This window comes from Azolla caroliniana, unplaced genomic scaffold (genome assembly GCF_043228905.1).
Source record: "Azolla caroliniana isolate FFs.n. ecotype wild unplaced genomic scaffold, voAzoCaro1.0.p SCAF_10, whole genome shotgun sequence".
NCBI classification, from domain to species: Eukaryota; Viridiplantae; Streptophyta; class Polypodiopsida; order Salviniales; family Salviniaceae; genus Azolla; species Azolla caroliniana.
The window spans coordinates 4508910-4536716 of NW_028230445.1; the positions used below are offsets into that span (position 1 = coordinate 4508910).

Consider the following 27807-nt stretch of genomic DNA (forward strand, 5'->3'; position numbering starts at 1 on the left):
AGGACCGAAAGGAGGCCGAGAAGTCGAGCAGAAAAACACACCCATGACAAAGTGGATGCCAAGACTGAAAGGAGGCTGAAAAGTCGAGCAGAAAAACACACCCACGACAAAGTGGATGCCAAGACTGAAAGGAGGCTGAAAAGTCGAGCAGGGTAATGTATGAAAGAGAGAGTCCGTGACAACTACGCTTTTTTTTTTATTATAAAGAAGAGGGGGTCTTTTCTTTTATCCATGAAAAGAATCAAATAAGTTTATATACATATATGATATATCATGTATTATGTACATAGAAGAAAGAAAGGAGTTGAAAAACAGAGTATCCATTGTTGGAGGGTGGGGCATGTGGCCACGTTCATAATTCATTCATACATATTGATATCAATCTCACACACACATCTCTGTTTTGTGGGTGTTTCTCTCTCTCTCTCTCTCTCCACACACACAGGACAATGCACAAAGAAACAGAGCAACACACAAAAAAAGAAGAAGAGGGGGGAAGAGTGATGATTATGATGATGATATAGTGGAGAGGATTTAGGTATTATATACATTTGCTGCTCTATATGTGATCAATATGCCTTCAACCATGGTGCTATGTCGGGGTGGAGCTAACCTCGCCTGCTGCAGCCATGGTGATAAGCAACCACACCCTGTCCCTCTGGTCCACACCTCCAACATCAAGCTTAGGATCAATCCATTCAGGACTACACTCGCACTACGACCACGACGGACTCCCCTGCATCTTGTTCTTCGCACCCCCGACCATCTCTTCACGAAATGTAACCGGCTATGGTAAACATCTGTCTATGCACTTGTAAATACTCCCCTTCCCCTTTACATGAGAATTCAGAGGAGAGAGACAGCAAGGTGTATAAACATCTCTAAAGATGGAATTATGGCGAATGAGACTGAAAACAGAATATGCATCATTTGCTTCTTGTTACTTGTTCAAGAAATGAAAATTAACACGCGAAATCGAGATAAAAAATAGAATTAGTCATGTTGACCCATCCCAAATCTCCTTGAGATGCCGCAGCTTGATTGTATTATTGTGGTTGAGGAGTTTCGATTGAAGTCCATGATGCTCCTCAATTTATTGCTCTCAATTGTTTGTGGACAGGGTACCCTATTCTTTCCCCAGGGTGTCTGGGGCATCTCCTAGTGTCGATTGGCTCCGCTCACTCCAAGAGAATCCCCTTAGATGCTCGCATTTGCCTCTTGTATAGGTATGTGGGCATGGCAAGTTAAGGTCAATGGACCTGTATTCTTCCCATTGGCGTGGATTGTCTGGGGCATCTCCTAGTGCCGATTGCCTCCGCTCACTCCAAGAGAATCCCTTTAGATAATCACATTTTCCTCTTGTATAGGTATGTGGGCATGGCAAGTTAAGGTCAATGGACCTGTATTCTTCCCATGGGCGTGGAATTGCCCTATCTTTAAATATGGCATCTAGTAATGTGGAGCATAACATATGGCCTAGCGAAAAATATAGACAAACTGGTATTGTGGCATGTGGATATGGAAGAGTAGGATGCCCTTTTATAATTGTATTTCATACAACTTCTTTGCATAAATGTTAAACCTCTGGCGAAGCAATTCCTGTGGCAGGTTGTTTGTCATGAAGCATCTTCCTATCCGTCTTCCTACATTCATTCAAGATGATATGATAAATGCCTGCTTCCACATTGGTAAAGAATGCTACCATTTTTCTCTGCAAAAGATTGAACTTTCTTGTTTATGAGTACACACATCATTGTAATTTCATGTTGTAGGTGTTTTCATATTTCTCTACATTCAACATTGTACCAACTATTATTTGGGGTCCTACAATGTATAGATGGTGATTATAGCTGATACTCCTGTGAGGAAAGCCATAGCTGACTGATATGAAAGAACTTTCATGGTTACTTCAAGTTGGAAAGAGAGATCCATTATGAATTAATCAGCATTCATGGTTGAACTATATAGCTGAGCTATCTCTGATATAAAGTGGTATTTAGGATCTCTTGCCATGTACATAATATCCATTTTTTTAGGCCCCCCACCTTTCACAATGAATTTCAAATATGCAGGGTCAGCATCCATATCAATTTGTAATTTTTCTCCCAGAGATTACATATTCTTTGACATATGCTATTAGTGATGGGAATCCCATCAAGCAGTGTACCATGCTTCCTCCACCTTTGCGATTCCAGCATGTCAATTCATCTGGATCTGCATATCACGAGAGGCTATTGGAAATTATTCATCTCTTGTTACCTATGGCCGTGTAGAAACCTTTGGGATTCCAGCATGTTAAGGCATGTGAAATAAAATTTAAGGTGGCATAAAAGGAAACAAAGTATAGAACTTAACTGATACGCAAATTCAAATAGACAGGTTCAAGACATGGCCAAAGACTTATCAGTGAGCTACTTTAGCATACAAAAATGTAGACTACTTACTGAGATAGACCAAATCAAGCACTTGTTTAGAATGTGGTTTTTCTGTTGAATGAAAAGGTTAAGCCCTAAGATAATTATCAGTGATTGATTAACCTGTGTGTTTAAGCGTTAGAATGAGAAGGTAAGTCCTAAGATATCTTTCAGTGATTGGCTTATCTTTGTTCTTCTCTTTCCTCACGAAAAAGATGGGATAATATTTACTGTCCAAATCACTTGTTTATAAATTGCACTTGTTTTTTATAGCAATTTTGCTGTTTCTGATTAAAATTGAATAGATCATTTACACCTTGTTAATATTTCATGCGTGTTATTGAATATAGAATAGGAACTTCCATTTCAATTAGCAAGTCCACAACTTTTGACCATATTGAGAAGCAAAATCTAGATGGGGGAGAATACTATATTTGAACTACTATAAAAATATCCATGTATATGCAGGGGTACGCAAGCTTATCCTTTTCTGAGATTAAAGCAGTCCAAAGTATTAGCTCAAGGAGCATCATTTGACAACCTAGCATCTGCGGAAACATTCCTTTCAGAGGACCTCCAAAAAGCTCCAAAAGAAACTGGTCATATAGCTGAAAAGAATTGGCTGTTGAAATTATTAACTGTGGTTGTATCAATGGCTGCACTTTATACAGTTGTATCAATTATAAAACTTCAAGGAGTCAATACAGTGGTTAAAGAAGGAGGGGTTCATTACCAGCTCAGGTTATTTGGCAAAGTTTTTCAGATACAAGAAGCTTTTCCAGGGTAAGCTAGGATGTTATGAGCAACTCTATGATTTCAATATCTTGTTTTTAATTGCAATTTGATATTCAGATCATAGTTCTTTAAAAACGTGTATTCTATGTTTAGAATAGGTTTTGGAATACTCTGAAGTATTCTACATGTATTCAACGTTTTAGAACTGCCATTTTTCAAATTTTCATGTATTCCAAAAATTTGACATACTTTACAAATTCTACGTATTTAACATTTCAAAAAAGTTCAAAAAATTTTAAATTTAAAAAAGAAAAAATTAATTTCAGAAGTATTTAACGTATTTTACAAGTATTCTACACATATTCCAAGTATCTAATGTATTTTACGTATTTTATCTATAAAATACGCATTCTAAATATTTTTAAAAAAAAGTTAGAATACTTAACATATGTATTCTATGCGTATTATATGCTAAGTATTCTACAACAATGATTCAAATCTAAAAAACCAGCTTACTGGCTATAGCAGGAGCGTTTTTTGTTATGCAAATTTCTTAGAGAACTTATTGTGTAGTTTTTACTCTAACACTTCTTGTCCTTTGAAATTTAGACTTTGAAGCTCTCTTTGAAATTAGAATGCTAAGCCATCCACTCTCTTTCTATTTCAATAATGAAACTTTACTAAACATTTATTGATTGACATGCAATTATTTAAAAATAACATTTTCAGATGGGGTTACTTTTGGCTTCTCATGGCAGCAGGATTCGGGCTTTTTGTGAGTGAAGAAGCTATGAATGTTTGGGTCAGTCTCATTACCTTGGAATATTGTTTTAATCTTGAAGTTACTAAGAAACAATGTGCATTAACAATTAGATATAGATTGTAGTCAGTCATACATATTTGAAAGTAATAATGCCTTATGACATGCCTCTGTAAGAGGGTCGTTTACGATATATGATTTATGTGATTTAACATCAGGTCATAACGTAGCTTCTTGATAATCTCACGAGATGTGATTTATGATCTCTATTCACCATCATGCCATGCATGATGCTAGGTTGTTTTTGCTGTCCATCTCGGTCTTGTGACATTGATCAGCCATAAAGCAGCTTGCAAAATGCAGTAATCTGCAGGGTCAGTCACAATTGTTCAGACCTACCCATGGTTAGAAGATAAACAAAGTGTAACCAGGAATATCTTTAAATTGGTTGCAACAGAGATACTAGTTAATTCCTAAACTTAATGCTAGTGATAAGGAATGTGAAAATTTATAATGAACAGCAATACAAATGAGAATTACATAAAGAGGCAAGAGGTCAATATATAAAAGTCTAAAACATGTCTATATTGCGAACAGCATAGCTGACTCTCTATCTGTAATTTTTGAAATGTCTTATATACACATGCTTGCTTAGACTTCATTTTGTAAATATGTGACAATGTGTCGTATCTTCTGATAGTAAGGAGAAAAATAAACGAGATTTTTATAGGATTGACACGTTTGATGCTCCAAATATTAATGACAATTTGTGAGTATAGCTGTGAGTTTTTCTCCTACAGTATCGATGATTGCAACTGAAGTTGTTGACTTTTGGGATATTGAACAAGATGGGCGGAATAACAAATCAGGAAGTCCTCTTAATTATGTATTGCTAAATAGAATAAAACAAGTGCTCCTCATAAGGAACCTCAATATGATTGCATATTGCTTCCAGTCCCAATCGGAGCATTAGGTTACCAGAATTCAAACTTGAATGTATTTGTGGTTATTCATGTATTTTGATGGCTGTCTTAACACTCAACAGGAAAATATATCGTGTTATCATCAAGGAAGTAGGGTATCCATATTTCCATGCCTGTTAAATCAACTTTCACCCAGAACTCTGGCGAATATGCCTTTATCTACAGAACCAAACTCTATTTTTTATTGTCTTTTAGGTTGGAGCTACTATTGCACGAACATTGACTTTTAATGGCACATGGACTGATTTCTTCAGCTCAATTGCTGTGAACTCTGGCAATATTTCGTCCACCCTTTTCTGGGTCTACTGGTTAGATGTACATTCTTATCCCCACCATTTTGTAATAATATTTATATTCATCTCATGCTTGTTTGATATTGGCTTATTTCAGGGGAGTGTGCATTAGTGATATGATACCATTCTATGCAGGTCGTTTTGCTGTCCGGACCAAAGCAGGTGCTGCATTGAGAAAAATGGTAAAGCATATACAGAAAATTAATTAAAACTAATGAGAAGCTAATAGAACATCTATGTATGTGATGGAGCACTAATGCCATTTATGATTCAGTGAATAGCAAAGACTGTTCAGCATGTTGCTCATAGTTTCTTATCCAAAGAAAAGCTTAATTACCTTAATTAAAAACTCTGCAAATCTGTTGGCAGAACGTCCTACATTTGACATGCCTAATTTTCGAATGATAATTATTAAATGTAAAGCTTAGGAAAAAGCTGAACTTTTTTACTATTACCATAGGTGGGAGTGGGTGATAAAAGATTAACAAGCATCATACAAACTGTGCAGCGATATGGAAGCCTTACTGGGTTTGGTCAGTCTTTGCCCTATTTTATATGCATGGATTTTTTCATCATGTTATGTGCAATGGTAATGTGAGAAAAAACCCTAATTGACAAGGTGATGAATGTCAGTGGAGCGATTCTCTCTCGGTGTTAGGAACCCAACTTCATTTCTTGCTGGGGCTCTTGTAAGATTCGCACCAAATATTTTCCTTAGCTCGTTGAAACCTTATTTTTGCATCTACTCAGTTTTCCTACTTTCATGACTAATACAGGGGGTTCCTCCAGAACAGTTTTTTACTGGTGTATGTTTCGGTGCTCTAATTACATTACCACTTCAGGTAAGTAGATATGTCAGTTTCCTTTAATAGGATTATTTGTTTATTTTGACATTATACCATACAAGGGAGTAAAAGTAGTTTGAAGTAAAACGTGGTGCAGATTGAAACTTATTCAACAACTTGTAATTTACAGGTGGGATTGGGGTTTCTATTTCGTGAACGTCCTATCGCAGCTTTGGCTGGAGTTGCAGCCATTGTGGTATAACTCTCATTGATACATAAAAAATGCACAAATCATCATTTACTAGCTTTGATAATGAATATAGGGTTTAATACTACTTCTTTTATAGGGCATCTGGAGTGTAGTTCCTTATGCATCAGCAGGAATAGCATCCATTATTTTTATCATTCGCAAAAAAATGAGTCATGTACACTCAGCTGAGACAATATCAGAAAATTAGGTGGAGGCATCCATCAATCTTCATCATCCACAAGAAAATGATTTATGATCTACAAACCAATGACAGTACCAGAAAGTTCGCCAAAACATGGAACAATTCAGATCAACAGCATGCAGAGTCAGGGAAAATGAATCTTCATGTCCACACCGACAGAAGAGTTTTGCTGAATTCTTTTGTTATTTCCTGATAGAAATTTCTATCGTCAATCTGCTGTAACATTATGATAAATGCATGAAATTGATGACTATAGTGGGGACCATTTATGCTTTTATGGAGTAATTCATTGATTGTTGTTGTGCCATGTGTAACAATTCTTGGTACTACAAGCATATACAGAACCATAAATCACATCTTTTACCCAGAATCATGTAGTTGTTTGGCTTTAGAAAGAACTACCGGATTCACAGAGTACCTGGAAAAAGTTAAGAAACTACTCTTTCAAAGGAATATTAAAAAAACATTCAATCAGAACACATTATTACTCTACATTGCCGTCCACAGTGTAATTCTGGTAAAAGATGTGAACCAAAAATCTAATATTCTTGGTTCACATCTTTTACCAGAATCATGTAGTTGTTTGTCTATGAAGAGAACTATCAGATCACAGAGTAGTAGAGTAAGGAAATTATTCTTTTACAGGAATATAAAAAAAAAACATTTAATAAGAACACCACTGTACATTACCAAGTAACAACAACTGTTCATGTATAATTCTTTCTTGAGGTGACAACGAGCATGCTAAATATTATCGCTACGACCCATGCCAACTGCTTGATCCATATGCACATTTACTTAATCAACTTTCACAATCATGAAGGAAAGTGCACCAGATGTCATATAGCATCAGCATTATTGAAAAACCTTTTGCCCCCATATTTATGGATGTCTATACAAATGTAAGAGTAAACATAATATGTGATGAGAAAATCAGGTCACCCACATCCATATACTACACCATCTAGAACTGTATTTTATCCAAAGTCAAGCAACTACGTATTATAATTGTCTTCATAGAAGTTATTCATTAGGATATCCTAATTGAAGGATAGGCGAATCTTGTTACTTGTGAAGAACTTTACAAGGTAATGAAGACTTATTAATAGTGATTTCTTCAGAATTTATCCGTCCTCATTGTTCATCTGGTGAAAATCTTGCTGCTTTAAGACCGGAAAATCCAGCAAACTTTGAAGCAAAACATAAATTAGGCCATTAATAATCTTACCATAAAAAATGGTGAACAAAGGTGTATGGAAGAGGTCTATGTAATAATCCCACTTTTATCGATCATCAGTCTAAAACTGATGTTTTAAGAAAGAAGCAATCGAGCAAACAAGAAGGACGAAAAAAAGAATTGGATTTAGATGAAGTGATGGATGAGATGCTCGTAAAACTCTCTCCTGTCCTTCGAGATTTGCATAATTTCGTGATGGAATCAATCATGGAGAAGAACAAATCTATCTATCCTGCTCGAAATGCTAGATTAACGACCGGTAGGGTTCGAGAAATTTGATGAGAAATCAAGTGTGAGTAATTTCTTTGGTCTCGTAGGTCAGTTGGGCCTTCAGAAGAAGCTGCTAATCTGTCTTGTCTCTGTCTCTGTCTCTGTCTCTGTCTCTGTCTCTGTCTAAGAAGAAGAAGAAGAAGAAGAATCAAAGAGAGGGGGAGATCAAAATGTATGTACGATGGATGCCACGTGTCGTTCCTCTCCGAGCCCAATGCCTTTGGTTGATGTTCTGGATTAGGGTTTTCGCTTTTTAGAGTTTTTAGGGTTTTGGGTTGTTAGGGTTTTCTGGGTTTAGGGCTTAGGGCGGTTAGGGTTTAGGGTACGTCGGCTTAACGGTTAAAACGGTTTGGTTTGGTTTCAATAGTTAGAAATCGTGGTTTAAACGGTTTAACGGTTATTTATTTATTAATTTTTTTTTTAAATTAAAAAAAATTGTTTTTAAACAATCTTTCCATTTTCATGCCTTATTCCCATCGGCTTAACAGTTTGGTTTCAACCGTTAGAAACCGTGGTTTTATTTTTTTATTTTTTTATTTTTAAACAATCTTTTCAAACGGTTTAACGGTTTTATTTTTTTATCTTTTTATTTTTAAACAATCTTTTCATTTTTATGCCTTATTCTCATATTTTAGGAAACTCTTAAAAATTTTGAAAATTTAAATAATGAAATGTTTTAAAATTTTAAAATTTGACCTAAGCTGAAAACCGAAAACGAACAACGAAACCGCGGTTTTACTTGTTTAATGGCTTAACGTTTTGAAATTTTTTTAATGGTTCGGTTATACAGTTTTGTGGTTCGGTTCAGGTTTCTAAAAATTTAAACGGTTCGGTTTTGACCCTCTCGAACCGAACCAAACCATTGTCGATTGTTAAGGGTACACCGACATTACCAATCCCTTGATGCATGGAATCGAGTCGTTCAGTCTCCAAAGTTAAGGCATTAATCGTGATTCACTCCATGCTCCCTCCCCCCCATGGGATGATGTAGAGGTAAAATTTCGACTTGGTAATTAGTATAGAAGTACCCTTAATCCACTTAGTTAATCGAGTTTAATTCAAAATGAATGAATAACTTATTATTAATTCGGACTTCCTCAATTCAATGAGCATGGTCAGGCATATCCATGAAAAGCTTTCCCTCGGAAAAAAGACTATAAAATATATTTAGGAAATTGGTAAATTCACAGTTTTTTCCGTATTTTCACAGTTTTTTTGGGGGGATAGAATCTGGCTATCATTTGTAATCTGATCTGACCCGACCCGATTCGATCCAATCCATTATGATGTGATGCAATCCAATCCAATCTAATCCAATCCGATCCAAACTGATCCAATGCGATCCAATTGTCTGCCCATCCACGTTCCTCTCTTTGGGTGGACGACCAACCCTCTCTCTATCTCTCTCTCTCTCTCACTCATATAGGCGTTAATATGTATGTATGTGGTATACATATATTTATATTTTGTATATGTCTTTCATTCTCACAATATCATAAACGTAATATACTCGAATGCTTTAGCAAACATGCTATTTTCATACGAATGAAAACGAATGCGTATGTTTAAAAAACATTCTTATGTTTTTTTTTTCCCACTTACAATACGAATGCTTTACCTTAACTTTCTTACCTTATAATAAATAATGAATACAGAAGTATGGGTATTTTTACCATACGTTGAGGGTGTTTACCATCCTCGAAAGGATTGAAACATTCTCGAATGCGAAAAGACACGTACGATGCGTATGGTACGTATGGTTCATACTATTAACTTTCCATTCATCACTTCATTTTTCTTGTGTGAAGAGCTTTCTCTGTTTTCTGTTTGTTTTTTGGTTGGGCGATTGGAAAAGAAACGCGACCTTTCGGCGGGTCCCGGTCCGATCCGATCCGATTCCATGCCATACCTCCAATTCCAATCGACTTCATCTTCTTCTCCGGGACCAAAGAATCCATCCATCCATCCATCCATGGATTCTTCTTCTTCTGCTTCTGCTTCTGCTGCTGCTGGATGAACTCCTTGACATCTCGTCCATTGTTCCCCCCGCCATAATTCCTTCCCTTCTGCAGAAATCTGCCTATTTCAGGTACTCGTCTCCAAACGAAATTAGCTGAACCAATCCCTGAATCTTGTGAGTACATCAGGATTCCCCCACCCCACCCCACCCCACCCCACTCCACTTGCTAAAGAAATCCCTATGTCTTTTGAGTAAATCAGGGTTCCGCCCGCCCTCAGGGGAGTGATTTAAGGCATTCCGGAGCAAAAATTAGAGCCTTTTTGTTTCCATTCATTCGCCAGAGGAATTTTCTTTCCTTGTGGATGCCCGATATGCTATTACATGTTTCTGCTTTCTCTGCACATTCTTTTGTATCTTCTAAGCTTTCCATGTCTCTAAGGGGAATCAAACAAGGCATGGATTGCAAATCACAATGTCAAGAACTGTGGGACCTTTAACTGAACATGTCACAGTAGAATGCCTTCTCAGATAGATACTTTCAAGGAAAATCTCCTTGGAATTTTGTATGTTGGTATTGTTGTTGCGAAGATGTATCTTGAAGCTGGGAGAGAATTATGTAAAATGTCATTCTAAACTGAAAATGCTTAATATTTTGGAACCATTATCAATCAGGAGATCATTGGGATGAATGAGAAATGCCGCCCAAGAAAGGACCAAGCGGAAAGAAGGAAAAGGATGGAAAGAATGACAAAATCAACATTGAACAAGTGTTACTTGACAAGGACTTGGAGATTGAAACATTGCTTGATAAAGTCTCTAGACTCGAGAAACGATCAGAGACACTCGTGTCTCTCACAGAGCAGCAGCAAGTAGTTACAAAGGATATGGTAGACAAGCTCCAAGATATTATTTCTTTTCTCACAAGGTATAGCATATTGTATTCATTAGACAATGAACCATGAACAGTGCATTATTATATCCAGTGACCTTAACATCATGCTATTTCTTTCCTCCTCATAAGTAGTAGATTTACCTGCTGAACTGGTGTTTATTATTGTATATTTTCTTCTTGTTGATATTTTGGTCATTGCTTTTTTTTTTCTTGTATTGTTTCTCTCAACTTCACCTACAAAATTTTTGGACTTTTTATGAGAGATTGACCATGTTTGTGCCATTGTATGTTTTTGTATTTTTCATCAGAGGCCTCTTCTGCTAATCAATCTCTCTTTATCTCCATTTGTAACCTTTGAATGAAATGCTATTCTTAAGTCATATCGTATACTTGGTAATGTATCTGTGATGGTCCTTTATCAGTGACGTAAAAAAAAAGGAAGTGAAGATTCAAGAATTGGAGCTTACATTGAAAAGCTTGAGAGAAGAAAGCACAAAGACCATTGATGGTCTTGCAAGGGATTTTAATGAGCTCAAAAGCACTCATAAATTTGTCACTGATGACCTTCGACTTCAATTGGCTAATGCACAAGTGCAGTTGCGTGATATTGACGATTTTAGAGCCAAGAAGACTGCCATAGAGCAAGAGATTGCAGGGTAAGATGTATTCCTTCAAAACGCTTGGAGCTATGGTGGGTTTTTGCTGATCTTTCTCCTCCGCAATTAGACTGAAAGAGACAATAGAAAAACAGAAAAAGGATCATCAAGATGCCATGAGTGATATTGAAAGGGCAGCTTTACAAGCAAAGGAAAGGCTTAAGAAGGAAATGGCAATGCGAATAGAGGAAACTAAAACACAAATGCTTAAGCAGATGGACGACCAACTCCATGCTGTATATTATCATCTTTATAAGTGACTACTGAGTAGATGCCATTCTATCTGTCATTAAGTTTTTGGGAAAAAATTGACTGTCAGCATTCTTATTAATAATTATACTCGGCAGAAAACAAAGAGAACCATGGTTGAGAACGAGAAGCTAGGCAAAGAACTTGGTTACCACATCAGACAAACAGAGCTGATTTATCAAAAGCATGAGAAACTTGTGCAGGAAAACATTGAATTGCACCGACAAGTGTTGCTAGCAAAGGAGGTACCTTAGAAGTTGTCGCTATGTGATTGAGACTTGAGAAAATTTAAACTTTAGATGGTTCTCTATTTTTATTCAACAGCAATAGGAGTTATTAAGCTAGCCTATGCTTATTCTCAAGGATTTCTAATAGTTGATGCATGATTTTGAAACAATGTCAACCTTGCATGCATCTACTATGTTCTTTGCTATGATACAGTGGGCATGAAGTAGATGAAGGAGGGTTTTTGATTTTTTACTGCTGCTACTTTAAGATTTTAAATGCATGTGTTGATTTGAACCTACTAATACATGATAAGGTTGTTTGCAGGTGCATGACGATTTGGTACATAGAAATCGGATGAACCAGAAAACTATAAGAATTCTCCTTTACAAGTTACGTGGTACGTACAACAATTAGTTAATTAGCTTTGCACTTGTAATGTTCTATGGCATTCTTTTGAGTGAGAGGTGTTATATTTATTTCTAATGATGGAAGGCAATTGCACATGGGAACCAAAGGGGGGAGGAAGTTGAACTTCCAACTAGGGCTTACAAGGCAAGGGCCTGAACCTGTATAACAACCCTCCTACCTAGGTGTTGCCATTGCGTACATGGGACTTGCAAATGGGCTAGATCATCTCCATTTTGATCTAGAACACCTGAAAAGGATCTCAATTGTCTTTTCGTTTTGATTGCAGAAACATTTGTGTATATGTGTATGATAGGCATTGAATGCTCTTAAGATATTTCTTATGTTCTCTGTAGCTCACATGACAGCTGATTTAATCTCATATATATAATTTCTACCTATCTATCCATATATATAATATAGATAGATGGATTTGTGGGGTTCATGTACATTGCGCTTACCATCGCTTTATATTTATGTGAACATATGAACTTGACCTATTAATGACCATCTATGAAATGCGTAGGATGCCAATATAGTCCATACTATCCACTAGCGGGTTGACAAAATATTCTTATCGAGATGTATATGTTTGGTAATGTAAAAGTGTGTTTGTGTTTATGCTTCTCTCACACACATTCACATGCGCTTAATTCGTAGGTCAAACTGATATAGGTCTTAGATAGATAGATGAATTTGTGTGTAATTGCACGAGTAGGATGTAGCAACCGATTTTTTTTAGTACTATACATGTATATATAATATGTATTGTTGTCCTTACTACACACAATCACCAATGGCTTTCTTAATTTTCCAAATTTAGGAACCATGTTTTCTAGCAAGACATTTTCCTGCAAATTTCAGGGCCACATACAGAAGAATGTCTGTTTGTCTGTTTCCTTAATAAATTGTGTCTTTTGTGAAATAGTAAGAAACATATAATCTTAATAGGAAATGGAGATTATATTTGTGTCCTTTCAATCATAGTATGAACCATACGCACCAACGTGCATTCGCATTCGTGAACCAGGTAAATGCTTCTGCATGAATGGTCCATGCTCAAATTTTACTCCAACTAGGAACAAAGTTAAGGAACTTTACTAATGCGATTAAAAATGAGGACATTAACATTCTAACAATTTGGGGAATTTTTTAAATTGTAAAATTTGAAAGAGAGGTACAAAGCAAAAGCTAACAAGAGTGAAAAGGAGCAAAAACAGCCACATAATTGTGTTGCTAATGTGGTATACACGGAATTTATTGTTATTTTATAATTTCATAGAATGAATATGCATTTATGTTGCGTGCTTCCCAAATAAATAGGAAATAAATCAAGATCGCAGTCCTGAAACAAGTTTTCCAACAACCAGCACAGAGGAGGTGATGAAGTTCCTTTATGCTTGTTTGGAAGAGGTTAAAGCTGAAAATATTTCGGGGTAAAAGTCTTCAAGAGATTCTCTTACTATTTATTCTGCCCATACTTTCATGGTGGTAGAACTGAGTCTTTTTAACTGATGAAGCTCTCATTTACATAACTATAACTTGCAGATTTGAGAAAGGCTCCACTTCTGAGAATATACGAGGTTTTCCAAGCTCATTCAATAGCGATGAGGAGCGGCAGAATTTCCTAGTGTTAGTAGACAAATATTTTCATGGTTGCACATCATAAGAACTAAAATTTGAAGGGTCAGGAACTCAATTCCTGCCCCACCCTTGATTGATGCAAGTGGCAATTGATTCCCATTAAAAGAGAAAAATCAAAAATCAAAATCACACTCATATATCTGGCATAGATTTTCAGGAACCTTCTCCAAGCAGCTATTTCTCATCGAGCTCTTCCTGTTGTGGATGAAGTTCCGGGTCAATCAAATGAACTTTGCCCTACAGCCAGCGATGTTTTATCATCCAAACAAGGTTTTGTTGCTGAGATTATGTCTCCTAGATCTTAGTTATTCTTTGATGGTTGGCTTCAACCTCATGTAATTTTGGTTCTACAGCTGTCTCATTCGATGATATCCTAAAGCTACCCGTACTAGACTTGCATGCAAATAACATTTTGGTTGACAATATTCAGAGTGATGTAGTATCCATTTCAAGCAGTGCTCAAACAGAGGGCATGGTATTGCTATTTTCATTTGATATTGATGATTCATTTTGAGTTGTGTTTATTTATTTATTGCATTGCACCCTGCATAATTGAGAAACATGGTTTTCTCTGTGGTTGAAAGGATCTGGAGGAAAGGCTAGTATCGCAGATAAGAGAACGCTTGCATGCATGCTCTGCAGTTGATGGTGGAACTTTTTATTGAGATTGTATGCAACGCCGCCATGCAAATTCGGTGATGTTGCCGTATTATGTTTGTTTGTGTACAGCCAGACCAATGGAAAGTTGCTCAACCTTGACTCATTATACTCAATAGGTGAGTTTCTATGAAGGTGCAATGGGTATAAATTGAGGATCCTTCAATTGGTTACTTTGATTTAATTTCAAATTTAATCAAAATTAAGGGCCAATCAAACCTCCATATTCTACTTTAATGGATACAATTTCCATGAAATTCAAGCTTTCAATAATGTGAGTGATAAAGCTCTTTGAATGAAATGTTTTGTATCTAGGGACAATTTTCATGAAGTTGAAGCTTTTCATGACATGAGTGATAAAAGTTTTTTGAACAAAATATTCACTTCATTAGAATTTAGCCCCACAAGTTTTGCACAAGTTTTGTATTGATATCAGTTTTCAAAGCATAGTTCCTTGTGGAAATGTGCAAGGTTTTGTACTTTGTTGACTGGTTTCTGTTACATAAGATATTAAGGCACTAGTTTGTGCCCTATGTTTATTTGTGGAAGCCATTTCTGATAAAGATGTATGATGTAAGATCAGTTGCTCAGCTAAAATTGTCAGGTAGCCAGCCAACCAACCTTACATGTATGTATCCTTTCAATGTAATGGTGGGATATTGAATGTGGTAGGATGCAAAACACACATAAGTTACATTCATGAACTTCCATCCCACCTCGGAATCTCCTCGAGTAGTATCTTGTGCAGTTTTTGCACAACACCTCATTTAGCTTAAATAATCCACCAATGGAGTGATTACAAAATGTGTTTGCCAAAAAAATAAACTGTGCTCTTCACTTGTTCATGTATTAGTTTGCCCATCTCGAAGGATCGTATACTTGTCCACACGTTCAAGCTAGTTGTCCGATTCTTGTGAAAAATGAGTATTTTTGTAGTAACATTAACAGGCAACTCCATGAAGGTTGCATTCTATTCTATATGAAGGTTTGATTCTGCTCTATGCATTCTCATTTGGTTCTGATAATGGCTATTATTGCTAGGTGCATAATTAAAGCTTGGAGTATGAGGTATTGCAGTAGGGGATCCACTTGACAAAATTGTGAAACATGATTCTATTATATATACATGACAAAATTGTCATATTGGCATATGATGATGATGATAATGATGAATTGGTAGTCTGTACAACTTCCTAAAGCTACAACCCAAGATTTATGTAATATGAGACAACAATGAAAACTGTATCCCAACAAATTCAACAAACAAAATTATGTTGCATTGGTACTTGGCTTTCCTCCTAAACTATGGCCATATTGGTTTTCCCCTAAAACTTTTAAAAAATGAGGGTTTGTTGGGGTTGGTTAGTCATGGAAAAATGGGTAGAAAATATACGTTATTAAATAGGGAAAAGTACCAGGATACCCTTGGAAGTTCGTCTATTTACTAGAATGCCCTTGGAAGTTCCAAATTTATCAAATTACCCCTATGTCCAAAAATATACACTTTATAAAGTAATTATAGACTCAAATCTACAAGCCCTATTTACCAAAGATGGAAGAAATGGACCCGAACTAGCTCTATTTACCAAAGATTTGAGTGTATAATTACTTCATAAAGTGTAATGTTTTGGACATAGGGGTAGTTTGGTAAATTTGGAACTTTCAAGGGCATTCTGGTAAATAGACGAACTTCCAGGGGTACCTTGGTACTTTTCCCTATTAAATATCTGGTTGTTAAAGCGGCATTGCATTCCGGTTTAATTAAATACAAAAACATTTAATTGAATATCAACAAACCCTTGGATTTAGTAAAGGTTGAAATTTTAGGTACAAAAATGAACTTACGGAAGAACATAAAGTTGGAAAGGTGTCATATGACTGAAAGGAAGGTGGGATAGAGAAACAATATTCAAGCATTAAAAGAATGAAGTTGAGACATTCTAAACTAATAAATTCTGGGTAGAAAACATACATAAATAAATGAATAACATGAAAAATGTTATAAAAAACCACGAGATGTTCTCAAGAAGAAAGGATCGACATTATATAGAGTGGGTCAAATGAAGCGACAAAGGTCTGATGAATAGTATTTGCCAGATTCCCTTTTGCATGTACGAAAGTCTAAAAAGCTATTGCAAACTTATGTTGGTACAGTGCAATAAGAAGGCTTGAGACTTTTAGTTTTCGGTGGACAATTCGGGTGCATAATAATGGGCTATGTTGATACACACATATACATACATAGACGACCAGCACAAAACCACAATATACATATTGTGTGTATATATGTACAATATATATCGACAACCAATGAATCAATGAAAACAAATATTTGCTACAATGATAATTATATTAGTAAGAATGTTTTATAGAAGGATCACAACAAAATTTGCTAGGAGTCAGAAAAACAATTGACAAAGAGATCAAAAAATGTTTTGTGGAACATTGATGGAAGAGGTAGGGAGGGATGATGCTTTTTCCACACTCGGAAAACTTTGCCGATTAAATAAAAGCCCGAATCATCATCGACATGTGCAATGAATCAATCATCGACATGTGCAATGAATCAATCATCAACATGTGCAATGAAGCACCAAGCACAAGAATGCTAGGGTGAAATCTTCCTCATGGAGAAGGTAGGGATGCTGCTGAAAGGTGGAGGAGCTCCAAAACTTGCGGGTGGAGGCGCAAAGCCAGTTCTGGCGGCATCACATTTTCCCGCGAGCGAATGCCCGGCTATACACGTGTGGACAGCATGGTGGATCCATCCTTTCCCCAAGACTATCACCAATATCACCACTAGCAACACAAGGCAACACCCAAATTTGCACAAACTGCTGGGTAAACACATCTTCCTTCCTTCCTTCCTTTTTTGATCCCCTCTTTCTCTTTATATGTTGTTAGTTGGATTTTCCTGATGGAATAGTGAACCAAATTCATCAGCACACCATTTCCTTCTTCTTAAAGGTGAAGAAACATGTGTGGTATGCAGGGACAGACAAGAGTGTCCACATGCTGAAGCAAGCAACATACACATTCATGGTACAGCATTACACATATGCAATCACATACCATAAGAAGAAACACATAAACACATAAACACATACACATACACATACACATACACATACACATACACATACACATACACATACACATACACATACACATACACATACACATACACATACACATACACATACACATACACATACACATGCATGGATATAGACACATACACATACACATACACATACACATACACATACACATACATGCATATAGACACACACATTACATGATATGCATATACACGTATACATATGCAAACACACGCATACACAAGTGCATGGTTAAATATACTGAACAAGGACTTGAGAAGAACGTTGGGTTTCCATACCTTGCTGGAGGAGGGGTTTTGCAAGAACTATTGTCTGAATCCAAAGCAGATGACGACTATTCTCCCACAGTACCTATCCATGCATCATCCAAAAGCTTAGAAGACAAAGACAGAAGAGCAAGAAAAAAGCGTGACAAGACGGTTTTTGTTATTCGTTTGTTTCTTTAGACCAGTGAGCAGAGAGAGAGAGAGAGAGAGAGAAAGAAACAGAGGAAGGATTTGATTTATAGGCAAATACCCAAGTGCAGGGAAAACGCAAAACGCAAAACGCAAAAACCAAAAGAAGAAGAAGATGTACATATTTTCTTCTTCTTTTTTTCAACGGATTTTTTTGGGGGCTGTTGTTACTGAGAAACAAAACGGTATTTAAATACATAATGATACAATTTCCTATTTGCTTAATAATAATATTTTTATTGATTGATTGATTGATTATTATTATTATTATTCCAAAAATTTATTATTATTATTAAGAAGAAGAAGGAGGAGGAGGATAGTAGTATGTAGTAGTAGTAATAATAATAATAATACATCGGAAAGGAAGGCAGGCGGCGGAATGGGCTTCGGAAGTAGTGTCTGGACTCTGAAGGTCTCCAAATGAACTCTTCTTCAGTTGCCCCCCCCCCCCCCTCTCAAAATCCTGAGAATTCCTCCACTACATTATTTGGATTTATGTTCACGTGTAGTTAAAACACTAACATACATTATTATTAGTTGTGATGTGTTGTTATCGAGTCATCGAAAACTTGTGCTTATTGGGCTCGGACAAGAAGGGTGGGTTGGGAATCATGGTGCTTACAGTACACCATTTCAAACTTGTAGTTTGGGCATGCATAACACTATGCTTTGGGCTCGCACCATGTACATGTACGTGGATTGGGTGGAAAAGGAATGCTTGTTTATAATTGCCTAACCCTAAATCATTGCTTGATATTTGTTTCCCCCCCATTATGGAAAGGAAATGCTCGTTTATGGTAGTTACTTTAGCAATTAAAAGGGTAGAAATTTTAACATTTCCTGTTAAAAAACGGAACAATTGGTCAAATTTACTTTTGACTTAAGACTTTTTTAGGTGATTGATAATAATAATAATGGTCTAGGTAAAAGTTTAGCATCTCGTTATTAGATTTTTCAATACAAACATATATGTATAATTAACGTTCTGGTCAAAATTCTCCAACACCAACACATGATTCATTTACTGGGGTATAGGGGGTTAGAATTTTGTATTTTCCATTCTTAGCTACTATCACAAAATATAAATGACGCAGATTCCAACTCGAAAGCGGAGAATACAACTTGTGTGGGTAAGACCATGAAAGTAATGTTGTTTCCTTATAGCCCCCCTACCTATCTTGGCTCATGATCAGGATCATTTGAAGGGGTTCCAATTTTACGTGCGCAACTTTTTATGCATCAACGATGAATAGAAAAGGGTAAGTGATAGAAAGAACACCTCATTTTCACGATGAATGGGTAATATAGCCCTCGTATTTTCAATTCCCATAATACCCTTTACTTTTTCCAAAATATCTCTCTTTGTCTCTCTCTCTTTGGAAAATGTATTGTACACTACTAGATGCCAACATCACACTCTTTGGCCCTAGATAGAACTTGTTGCTTATTGTAGAACCACTTCCCAAGAGAAAACGAATGAATGTCGTGATTTATGGAGAAACCTAAAGACGAAGCTTGTAGAGAGTTACGATAACATGGCTCTCACGAGCTTACACATTGGATCGTAGAAACTTTTCTCGTAGATCGAATGCGGGGAAGATGATGCGGTACCTATGCTTCTCTTTCACATGTGCCTCCCTTCTTCTTTAGTGTTGAGGATGCATGCATACTCGGGCATGCCCAGCTGAGTTAACTTGATTCTATTAAGATGGCCTAGCTGAGGAGTTGTGCCTCGTCCGAAGGGCTCAAATCCTACAATGCCTCAACCCAACACTAGTTGTCGGACAGTTACCTCGAGAATTAGGGATCGAGTCTGGCATAGACCTTGCTTGCCTCAACCCAACACTAGTTGCTTGCATACATTATGGAGAATTAGCTGGGGCCCTTGGGCATCTCCATTAGTTGTGACCCTTAATTCTAGGCGCGAGACCCCGTGGGTCGTGCTCTCCATGTCGATCCTATTACTACTATCATCATTTCCTTGCACTATCAATAATATTCCCCCTTTGAGTAGAATTTTTTGATATGGATTGTCCTCGTGCAGCCGGAGGAGTTCTATTTTGTCCCAAATTGGGCACCTTCTTCCCCACATGGCTTCATTCGATGGCCATTTATCTCTAGGCGGGTTGGATGTCTCATTCGTAATGTGGTTGTTTGTAGGGTCCTGGTACAATTTGTTCTGGGATTATGCACTATATTCCATTGCATTTCTAGTAATTTGATGGAGTCCTTCCCGCTCCAAGAATTGAAGCCTAATGCACTATATTGTCAGAACTTGCTGGGCATTTTATGTTGTGCTTAATGATATACTCTGTTCCTGATGTGATTCACATTGAACTATGGACTAATTAAAGGTATTAGGTGCATTCATTGGGTATATTATTATTATATATTGAATGGGAGGAGAAGGTCTTTGTTCCAATGGTATCGTCGAGACTTAAATTTATATTTCGATGATCTTTGGATCAGATCAACACATGTGATTTCACTTATCATTATTCCTCTTTTTTCTAACATGGTCTAGTAAGAAGTAGAAGGAATTCGATTCATCAAAATGTAGAAATTCGGTGGCCAATATTGGTAAAGGTTCATCGAAATGTAGAAATTAAGCTCACAATATCAAAACTAATGATCCATGGCATTCTTTGTATAATGAATGCGCTAGTCTATTTGCACGCGAAGTTACAAATGATCGTCTAGCTAGTATATTCTTGCAGGGGCCCTTACACACGAATAGCGACTGAATGCAACCTAAGAATTTTGGTAGCGAATATTGGTAAAGGTTCATCGAAATGTAGAAATTCAGCTCACAATATCAAAACTAATGACCCATGGCATTCTTTGTATAATGAATGCGCTAGTCTATTTGCAAGCGAAGTTACAAATGATCATCTAACTAGTATATTCTTGGAGGGGCCCTTACACACGAATAGCGACTTAATGCATGCTAAGTGAGATGGCGGGGGCAAAACTCTTTTCGAACCAAATGGGCCACGTTTTAAAAGGAAGGTTGTAGAAGCGATGTGATGAAGTGAATGAAGGAAGCCAAGGGATGATGACCATGAGGCAATATGTCGGCAAGTGGGGTAGAATTACTACGAGAGGTGAAGATTGTGACACAATGGTGGGACTAGCTAGGCTAGACAAGTTGTACACACAACACACACAATATTATTATTGCATGTGGGGAATTAGATGAAGTGAATGAAGGAAGCCAAGGGATGATGACCATGAGGTAATATGTTGGCAAGTGGGGTAGAATTACTACGAGAGGTGAAGATTGTGACACAATGGTGGGACTAGCTAGGCTAGACAAGTTGTACACACAACACACACAATATTATTATTGCATGTGGGGAATTAGATGAAGTGAATGAAGGAAGCCAAGGGATGATGACCATGAGGTAATATGTCGGCAAGTGGGGTAGAATTACTACGAGAGGTGAAGATTGTGACACAATGGTGGGACTAGCTAGGCTAGACAAATTGTACACACAACACACACAATATTATTATTGCATGTGGGGAATTATGTAGAGTAGCTGATGTGTGTGTGTGTATTTTTCATTGGTGAAACATTGACACACATTTATTGAACATATGTAGATGTAAAAGAAGAAAGAAGAAAGAAGAGATGACATTCATGACACATGGTCCATGCAAGCCCAAGGCGCATGATGCACGGGCTCCAAGAAGCAAAAGGGAAGGGGGGGGGGGGGCTTTGTTGGTCCCCTTTTTGGCCTTTCCTTTTGTCCGTTTATAGTAATAGGCCCAAAAACAAGCCATTCCAAACAAACCTCAATAAATATGTATGTATCCACTATATATATGTACATATCCATGGCTAAGAGATGATGTCTACGGTGCTTGTTTTTGCCTGGTAGAAGAAGTGCTACTTCTATCTCATTACCCCAAAAATATCAATTCCATCCAATATGGTCTCCACCAAGTGCACACCCACCACCATATCTAACCTTGCCTCTACTTGGTTCCTAAGCAACCCCTTGGCCGCGGTTTGCACGTTCCTCATCGCCATATTCACATTCCTCCTCGGCCGGCTCCGGCTCCGGCTCCGGCTCGGCTCTCTCCCTCGACAATGGCGGCACTCCTCAGCCCTCCCCGCGCCTTTGCCTCGCCCCCCCGGCCCCCCCGGATGGCCCCTCCTCGGTAGCTTGCCACTCCTCGCCGGCACTAACCCCCACCAGAAGCTCGCGGAGATGGCCCAATCCTACGCCACTCCCGTGCTCGGCCTCTCCCTCGGCTCCAAGGATGCCGTCATCGTGTGCACGGCCGGCATGGCACGCGAGTTCCTCCAGAAGCACGACTCGGCCTTCTCCGACCGCCCCCGCCTCGGCATGGTCGATCACCTCCTCTATGGGCCCGAAAACATTGTCGGCTTCCAGAGCACGGGCCCCCGATGGCGACACCTCCGGCAGCTGTGGACCACACGCCTCCTCAGCCAATCCCAGCTGGCCAAGAACCGGCACGTGCGCCAGGAGGAGGTGGCCCACATGTTGGCCGCCATCTCCGCGACCACCTTGTCCGCGAAAGACATGTGTGGAACCAATGCCAATTTCGATGCCAATGCCGAGAGACATGTGTCCGGGGCCCTCAATGTCCTCACGTGCGCGGGCCATGTGACCGGGAACATCATGGGCCGGCTCCTCCTCTCTCAACGGCTCTTCGACTCCGTCAGCCGGCCCCACCCAATCTTGTCCCTCATCGAGGACACACTGAAATTCATGTTCACCCCGCTCTTGGGCGACTTCTTGCCCTCCCTCTCGTGGCTCGACTGGTCCACCAAGCGCCGCATGTCCGCCCACCGCGACCGTGTCACTGCCTTCTTCGGCCAGATCGTGGCCGATCGTTTGAAGAAGAAGGAGAAGAAGACATCCCCTTGCTCCGTGGGCGCGCCCGAACAACCTACTACTTGTGGTGATCATGGTGACATTCTCGACATCCTACTCCAAGAATTGAGTGGCTCCCATGACTCCTTTGGATTCATCAATGGGACCTTATTGGTAATACAATCTTTAAGCTCCTTCTAAGACACTCCATTGATGATATTGAATGTCTTATATATTGCTCTCACATGTTTGCTATACTACTTACTTAACTAACTGATTTTGGTTATATAGTTTCCACATATCACACACAATGTTTTGTTAAAAAGTCTTAAATATATGTGGCTTTAATGTTTTTTTTGTAGGAAATGTTCATCGCAGGTGTGGACACTTCCGCAAACACGGTAACTTGGGCAATGGCCGAGTTGTTACACAATCCCGATACCATGAAGAAAGTGCAAAAGGAGTTGGAGGAGGTTGTAGGGTTAGATCGAATAGTATTGGAGTCGGATCTTCCGAAGCTTCAATATTTGAAAGCAGTGATAAAGGAGACCTTTAGGCTTCATCCTATAGCAGTGATGATGATACCCCATGTCTCAAAAGAAGATTGCAGTGTGGCAAATAAGTATTTTATTCGAGCGGATACGAGGGTTTTTGTGAACTTGTGGGCTATCGGGCGAGATCCACTTGTGTGGGGTCCTAATGCCCGTCAATTTTCACCTGAACGTTTCGAGGGTAGCCTCGTCGATGTGAAAGGACAACACTTTCAACTTCTCCCCTTTGGATCAGGTCGTCGCATGTGTCCTGGCATGGGTCAAGGACTTTTAGTAGTGGAGCTAACACTCGCCAACCTTCTACACTCTTTTAATTGGTCCCCAATGGACACAAGCCAACCCATAGACTTGTCCGAGTCCAAGAGTTCGGCAGGATCTCTTACCCTTGCAACTCCTCTCATGGCAATTCCCTCTCTTAGATTACGAATGCCTAGCTTCCCATTCATCAAATTGGAAAAAGATGTGCATGAGTACTAGCGAACCATTGTGAATATCCCATGCTTTTCTTTCTCGTAGGGTTTATAGCCATGCTTTACTCAAGTAGCCCCTACACTTCGATTACTAACCTCTATTTTATGGTTGTATGTTTATATCCTTTTCGGATTCACTACATGCATTCCCACTTATATACCACCAATGTTCAATGCCTATTCAAAAACTCTTTTTTTTTTTTAATAAAGATTCACCTTGGTATTAATGGAAAGATGCCCAAAGGTTACAAAGAACTCATACACTCATACCCACATCAACCAACATGTCGAGTAGCAAAAGCCCTCATGCATGGTCCTTCCAAGATGGGGGCCCAGAAAAACTCTTTTTATTTGTTGAACTTATTTCTTAGAATAGTGATGAAATGACTAACTCATCAAAATAAAAGGTTCACTAAACAAACTTGCCCATACAAGGAGAGGAGTTATTAAATTAATCTAGGTTTACAAATTGGGGGACACTTAGAGGCATAATTAAGTTAATTTTTCGCGCTCGATGGTTATTTTACAAGAATTTTGAAAACATTTGGCCATTTTTATGATTGGTTTCATAAGGATGAATTGAGTAAGTAGAATCAATATTGGCCACAAATAAACCAAATAGTGAGGGAGTTTAATGAAAAAATTCACTCTAGTTTATATCCTTTTGAGAGTTTATCCTCTAAATTTCCCAAGCCATAAAGTTTGATAAGTTGAAGAGGCTTGTTATTTGCCTCCTTTGAAACTTATAAGTTATGGACCAAGTTCACAAGAGTTTTAGAGGGAGGATGATGGATCAAACTTTGGCAATCCCCTTCAAGCCCTTTTGATCCTAAATTAGACATTTTTTTAATTTCTAACAAGGATTGTTAAATATTCTGTGAATATATGAAACTCTTTCTATGGGAAACCATTATTCTTGTCATCAATAAGTATATGCGCATATAGTATACATAACTATCTCATTATCTAAAATATCTATGTTTCTCATACATTCACACATCCAATCACAAATATTTATTAGGTCATAGACAAAAATAAGGATGCTTACTTGGAATAGACATTGGCACAAGGTGAACAAAATGATGATAAAATATAATTTACCATATATGCTAGCAAGCTCAAAAATCTTCCAAATGCAAAGGATAGATTGCAAGCTCGATGCAATCTCATAATATTTTGTCATATGTCTAGGTACAAAATTTGTACCCTATATTATATTTACATGATCGATAGTTGTTGGTTGGCTAGTACTGTAAGCCACATAACCCTTTTCTTGAAACCATGGTAGTAATGAAACATATAACAATATTGCCAAGAAAAAATATTTGGCATTATCAGATTTACAAGAATTTCCTATTTATATGCTCAACCACAACTCCACATCAACGTATCACACATGTGACTAATTTGTATCAGTTTTGCAAGTAGGTCATGAAAGGAGGAGATGATCTTCACAATTACATAGTGAGGAGACTATTAGCTTCTACTCCTCTCGTTGGTTCAATATTTCATTCATGACTACACTTTAAGTTCATGGTGATGTGTTTATATGAACAAATATGTTACGAGCATGACCATATAATATCCCGTGGTGAGAATTTACTATAGTATTCTATACAAAATAAGTGTGAGGGTTAAACGAGAATGTAAAGAAGGGGAGGATTACTTTTAATCCTCGGGATTGAGACAACCCATTAGGCCAAGTGTGAACTTGCATGGGGGCCTTGGGTCTCACTATAAATATGAGGCCTAACTACCCTCATTTCATCATCTCTAGACTACGTCGAGTTGTACCTGGTGCTGGCGCACTCGCTACAAGAGTTGACCCACCACGAAACACTCACGAGCCCCGATTGATGTTAATATACATCATGATGAGTTGCGAAGTATGCAAAACTTTCTTTGGGATATGCAAGATATGTTGGATATTGCACGAGATAATATAAAAACAGCTCAAGATAGAGCGCGTTTTTACGCCGATCATAATAGGCAACCTCGTGTATTCAACCCTGGACAAAAGGTATTTTTACGTGTACCTCACAATTCTAAGTCATTGTCTACAGGTAAGTGTGTTAAGTTAGCCCCACGGTTTTGTGAACCTTTTCAAGTCCTCAAACGCATTGGTTCATCAGCCTATTGTCTTGCTCTTCCCGATGGCGTTGAAATTCATCCAGTTTTTCATGTAAGTCGTCTAAAAGAACTTCTAGGTTCTGGCGACAATACAGTTACAACTGAAACTCTGGTTACTTCTGAAGAATTATCTTCTAAACCACATGTACCAGAAAGAATTCTCGATATTAAAACAAAAAGTCTGCGTACTAAAATAATCCGAGAATTGAAAATTAAATGGATGGATAAATCTATCAAAGATGCCACATGGGAACGCGAAAATACTCTTAGAACTAACTTCCCTAACTTTGCATTGCAAGAGTGAAATGTTTTAAAGAAGGGGAAGTATATTAGGGGCATGACCATATAATATCCCGTGGTGAGAATTTACCGTAGTATTCTATACACGTGGATAAGTGTGAGGGTCAAACGAGAGTGTAAAGAAGGGGAGGATTACTTCTAATCATCGGGATTGAGACAACCCATTAGGCCAAGTGTGAACTTGCCTGGGGGCCTTGGGTCTCGCTATAAATAGGAGGCCTAACTATCCTCAATTGACACATTATTGACTACGTCGAGACTCTAAAATTGTGGTGCGTCAACTCTTGTAGCGAGCGCGCCAGCACCAGGTACGACTTGACGCAACAATGGTGGTATGGGACGTCGATCGAGGCTCGAGTCCGTCTTGATCCTTGCGGTCGGGGGTGGTCGGGTGGATCGACACCCTTCTTTCTCTCTCACCTTTCTTACAATCTATCTCTATTATCCTTATCATATGCTTACATTAGATCATAGCTCTAACAAGATGTGTGGAAGAATATGTATGAGGACCTTCAAGAGATGTACAACAAACAACACAAATGTAAAACAAGAAGAGACTCGACAGAGGCTGACACAGTTCTGAGCTTCAATGGAAGTTCTTATTCTATTTGTTTGCAACTCTTACTCTCCTAGTATATCTTTACAATGTTATGGTTGGGCTTATATACTCAAGCCCTAACTCAAAGACGTGTTCACACTTAAGATACAAAGTGGAAGGAGTTGCCCTTTTATGCCAACGAACTCCCTTGTAAAAGGGCTACTCTTTCCTATGTATACAAGTACTTGGGGTTATCTCCCCATGAACCTAGATTACCGAACTAATCTATTGTTACAAGTATACATGTAAGGCTGTTGGCATTTAACTGAATCTGCAAAAGGTAAAGTCGGGTTCTAGCCTTATTTGGCTAGTTATCCGGATCAGCTTGTTTGAGTTGGTTGGATCGACTAGTTTGAGTCAGGTTGTGTCTGAATCGACTTGCTCTCTTGCCTCCCACTTGCGCTTGCTCTTGTGATCCTCACTGGCTCCTCAATCTGTTTGTAGGTACATTCGTTCCCCCATCGTTTCCTCTCTAGTCGGTATCGCTTAGTGATGCTTCTTTAGCCTCATGGCATTCCGATTCTTTTGTCTAATTAGGCCAGTCTTTGACTTACCTTCTTCTCCTCGTTCGGCTTTCTTTTGCTTGATTGATTGTAGTAGTCCCATCATTGTCCTTAGTGCTCCGAAGCGTTGTTCTGGGAGTGGCTTCGTCAGGAAATCAACGATGTTCACCTCGGTGTTGATCTTCTAGATTTCAAGCTTCTTGTCTGTTAC

General features: G+C 38.2%; 3 protein-coding genes and 1 long non-coding RNA gene across 4 annotated transcripts; 3 read left to right on the plus strand and 1 right to left on the minus strand.

The window, feature by feature from the left end:
- The first annotated feature begins 477 nt into the window (after nucleotides 1-477).
- LOC147858779 (uncharacterized) lies at nucleotides 478-6740 on the plus strand. Its single transcript, XM_087326327.1, has 10 exons — nucleotides 478-792; nucleotides 2883-3197; nucleotides 3879-3951; nucleotides 5088-5200; nucleotides 5283-5367; nucleotides 5646-5718; nucleotides 5819-5874; nucleotides 5962-6027; nucleotides 6161-6226; nucleotides 6318-6740. Exons 1-10 carry the CDS (start codon nucleotides 575-577, stop codon nucleotides 6426-6428), a joined length of 1176 nt encoding a protein of 391 aa, XP_087182453.1. The 5' UTR covers nucleotides 478-574; the 3' UTR covers nucleotides 6429-6740.
- Nucleotides 6741-10122: 3382 nt separating this feature from the next.
- On the plus strand, nucleotides 10123-14997 carry LOC147858780 (uncharacterized). The gene is made up of 11 exons (XM_087325682.1): nucleotides 10123-10814; nucleotides 11204-11437; nucleotides 11508-11557; nucleotides 11732-11931; nucleotides 12239-12311; nucleotides 13493-13563; nucleotides 13643-13755; nucleotides 13868-13951; nucleotides 14121-14233; nucleotides 14317-14438; nucleotides 14548-14997. Exons 1-11 carry the CDS (start codon nucleotides 10585-10587, stop codon nucleotides 14626-14628), a joined length of 1371 nt encoding a protein of 456 aa, XP_087181808.1. The 5' UTR covers nucleotides 10123-10584; the 3' UTR covers nucleotides 14629-14997.
- A 1782-nt stretch (nucleotides 14998-16779) lies between these two features.
- On the minus strand, nucleotides 16780-18187 carry LOC147858781 (uncharacterized). Its single transcript, XR_015530378.1, has 2 exons — nucleotides 18021-18187; nucleotides 16780-17534 (listed from the first exon to the last, which is right to left on the minus strand). It is a non-coding gene; the product is annotated as an uncharacterized LOC147858781 (long non-coding RNA).
- A 3896-nt stretch (nucleotides 18188-22083) lies between these two features.
- LOC147858782 (cytochrome P450 71AU50-like) lies at nucleotides 22084-24315 on the plus strand. Its single transcript, XM_087326573.1, has 2 exons — nucleotides 22084-23218; nucleotides 23407-24315. Exons 1-2 carry the CDS (start codon nucleotides 22133-22135, stop codon nucleotides 24070-24072), a joined length of 1752 nt encoding a protein of 583 aa, XP_087182699.1. The 5' UTR covers nucleotides 22084-22132; the 3' UTR covers nucleotides 24073-24315.
- Nucleotides 24316-27807: the final 3492 nt, after the last annotated feature.

Bases quoted from the DNA above. Each gene is read 5' to 3' on its own strand.
- LOC147858779 (XM_087326327.1), top strand. From the start codon at position 575: ATGCCTTCAACCATGGTGCTATGTCGGGGTGGAGCTAACCTCGCCTGC. The intron at 793-2,882 runs GTAAACATCTGT...ATGTATATGCAG, and splicing joins ACGAAATGTAACCGGCTATG to GGGTACGCAAGCTTATCCTT. The intron at 6,227-6,317 runs GTATAACTCTCA...CTTCTTTTATAG, and splicing joins CTGGAGTTGCAGCCATTGTG to GGCATCTGGAGTGTAGTTCC.
- LOC147858780 (XM_087325682.1), top strand. From the start codon at position 10,585: ATGCCGCCCAAGAAAGGACCAAGCGGAAAGAAGGAAAAGGATGGAAAG. The intron at 13,756-13,867 runs GTAAAAGTCTTC...TATAACTTGCAG, and splicing joins AAAGCTGAAAATATTTCGGG to ATTTGAGAAAGGCTCCACTT. The intron at 14,234-14,316 runs GTTTTGTTGCTG...TTGGTTCTACAG, and splicing joins TGTTTTATCATCCAAACAAG to CTGTCTCATTCGATGATATC.
- LOC147858782 (XM_087326573.1), top strand. From the start codon at position 22,133: ATGGTCTCCACCAAGTGCACACCCACCACCATATCTAACCTTGCCTCT. The intron at 23,219-23,406 runs GTAATACAATCT...TTTTTTTTGTAG, and splicing joins TCATCAATGGGACCTTATTG to GAAATGTTCATCGCAGGTGT.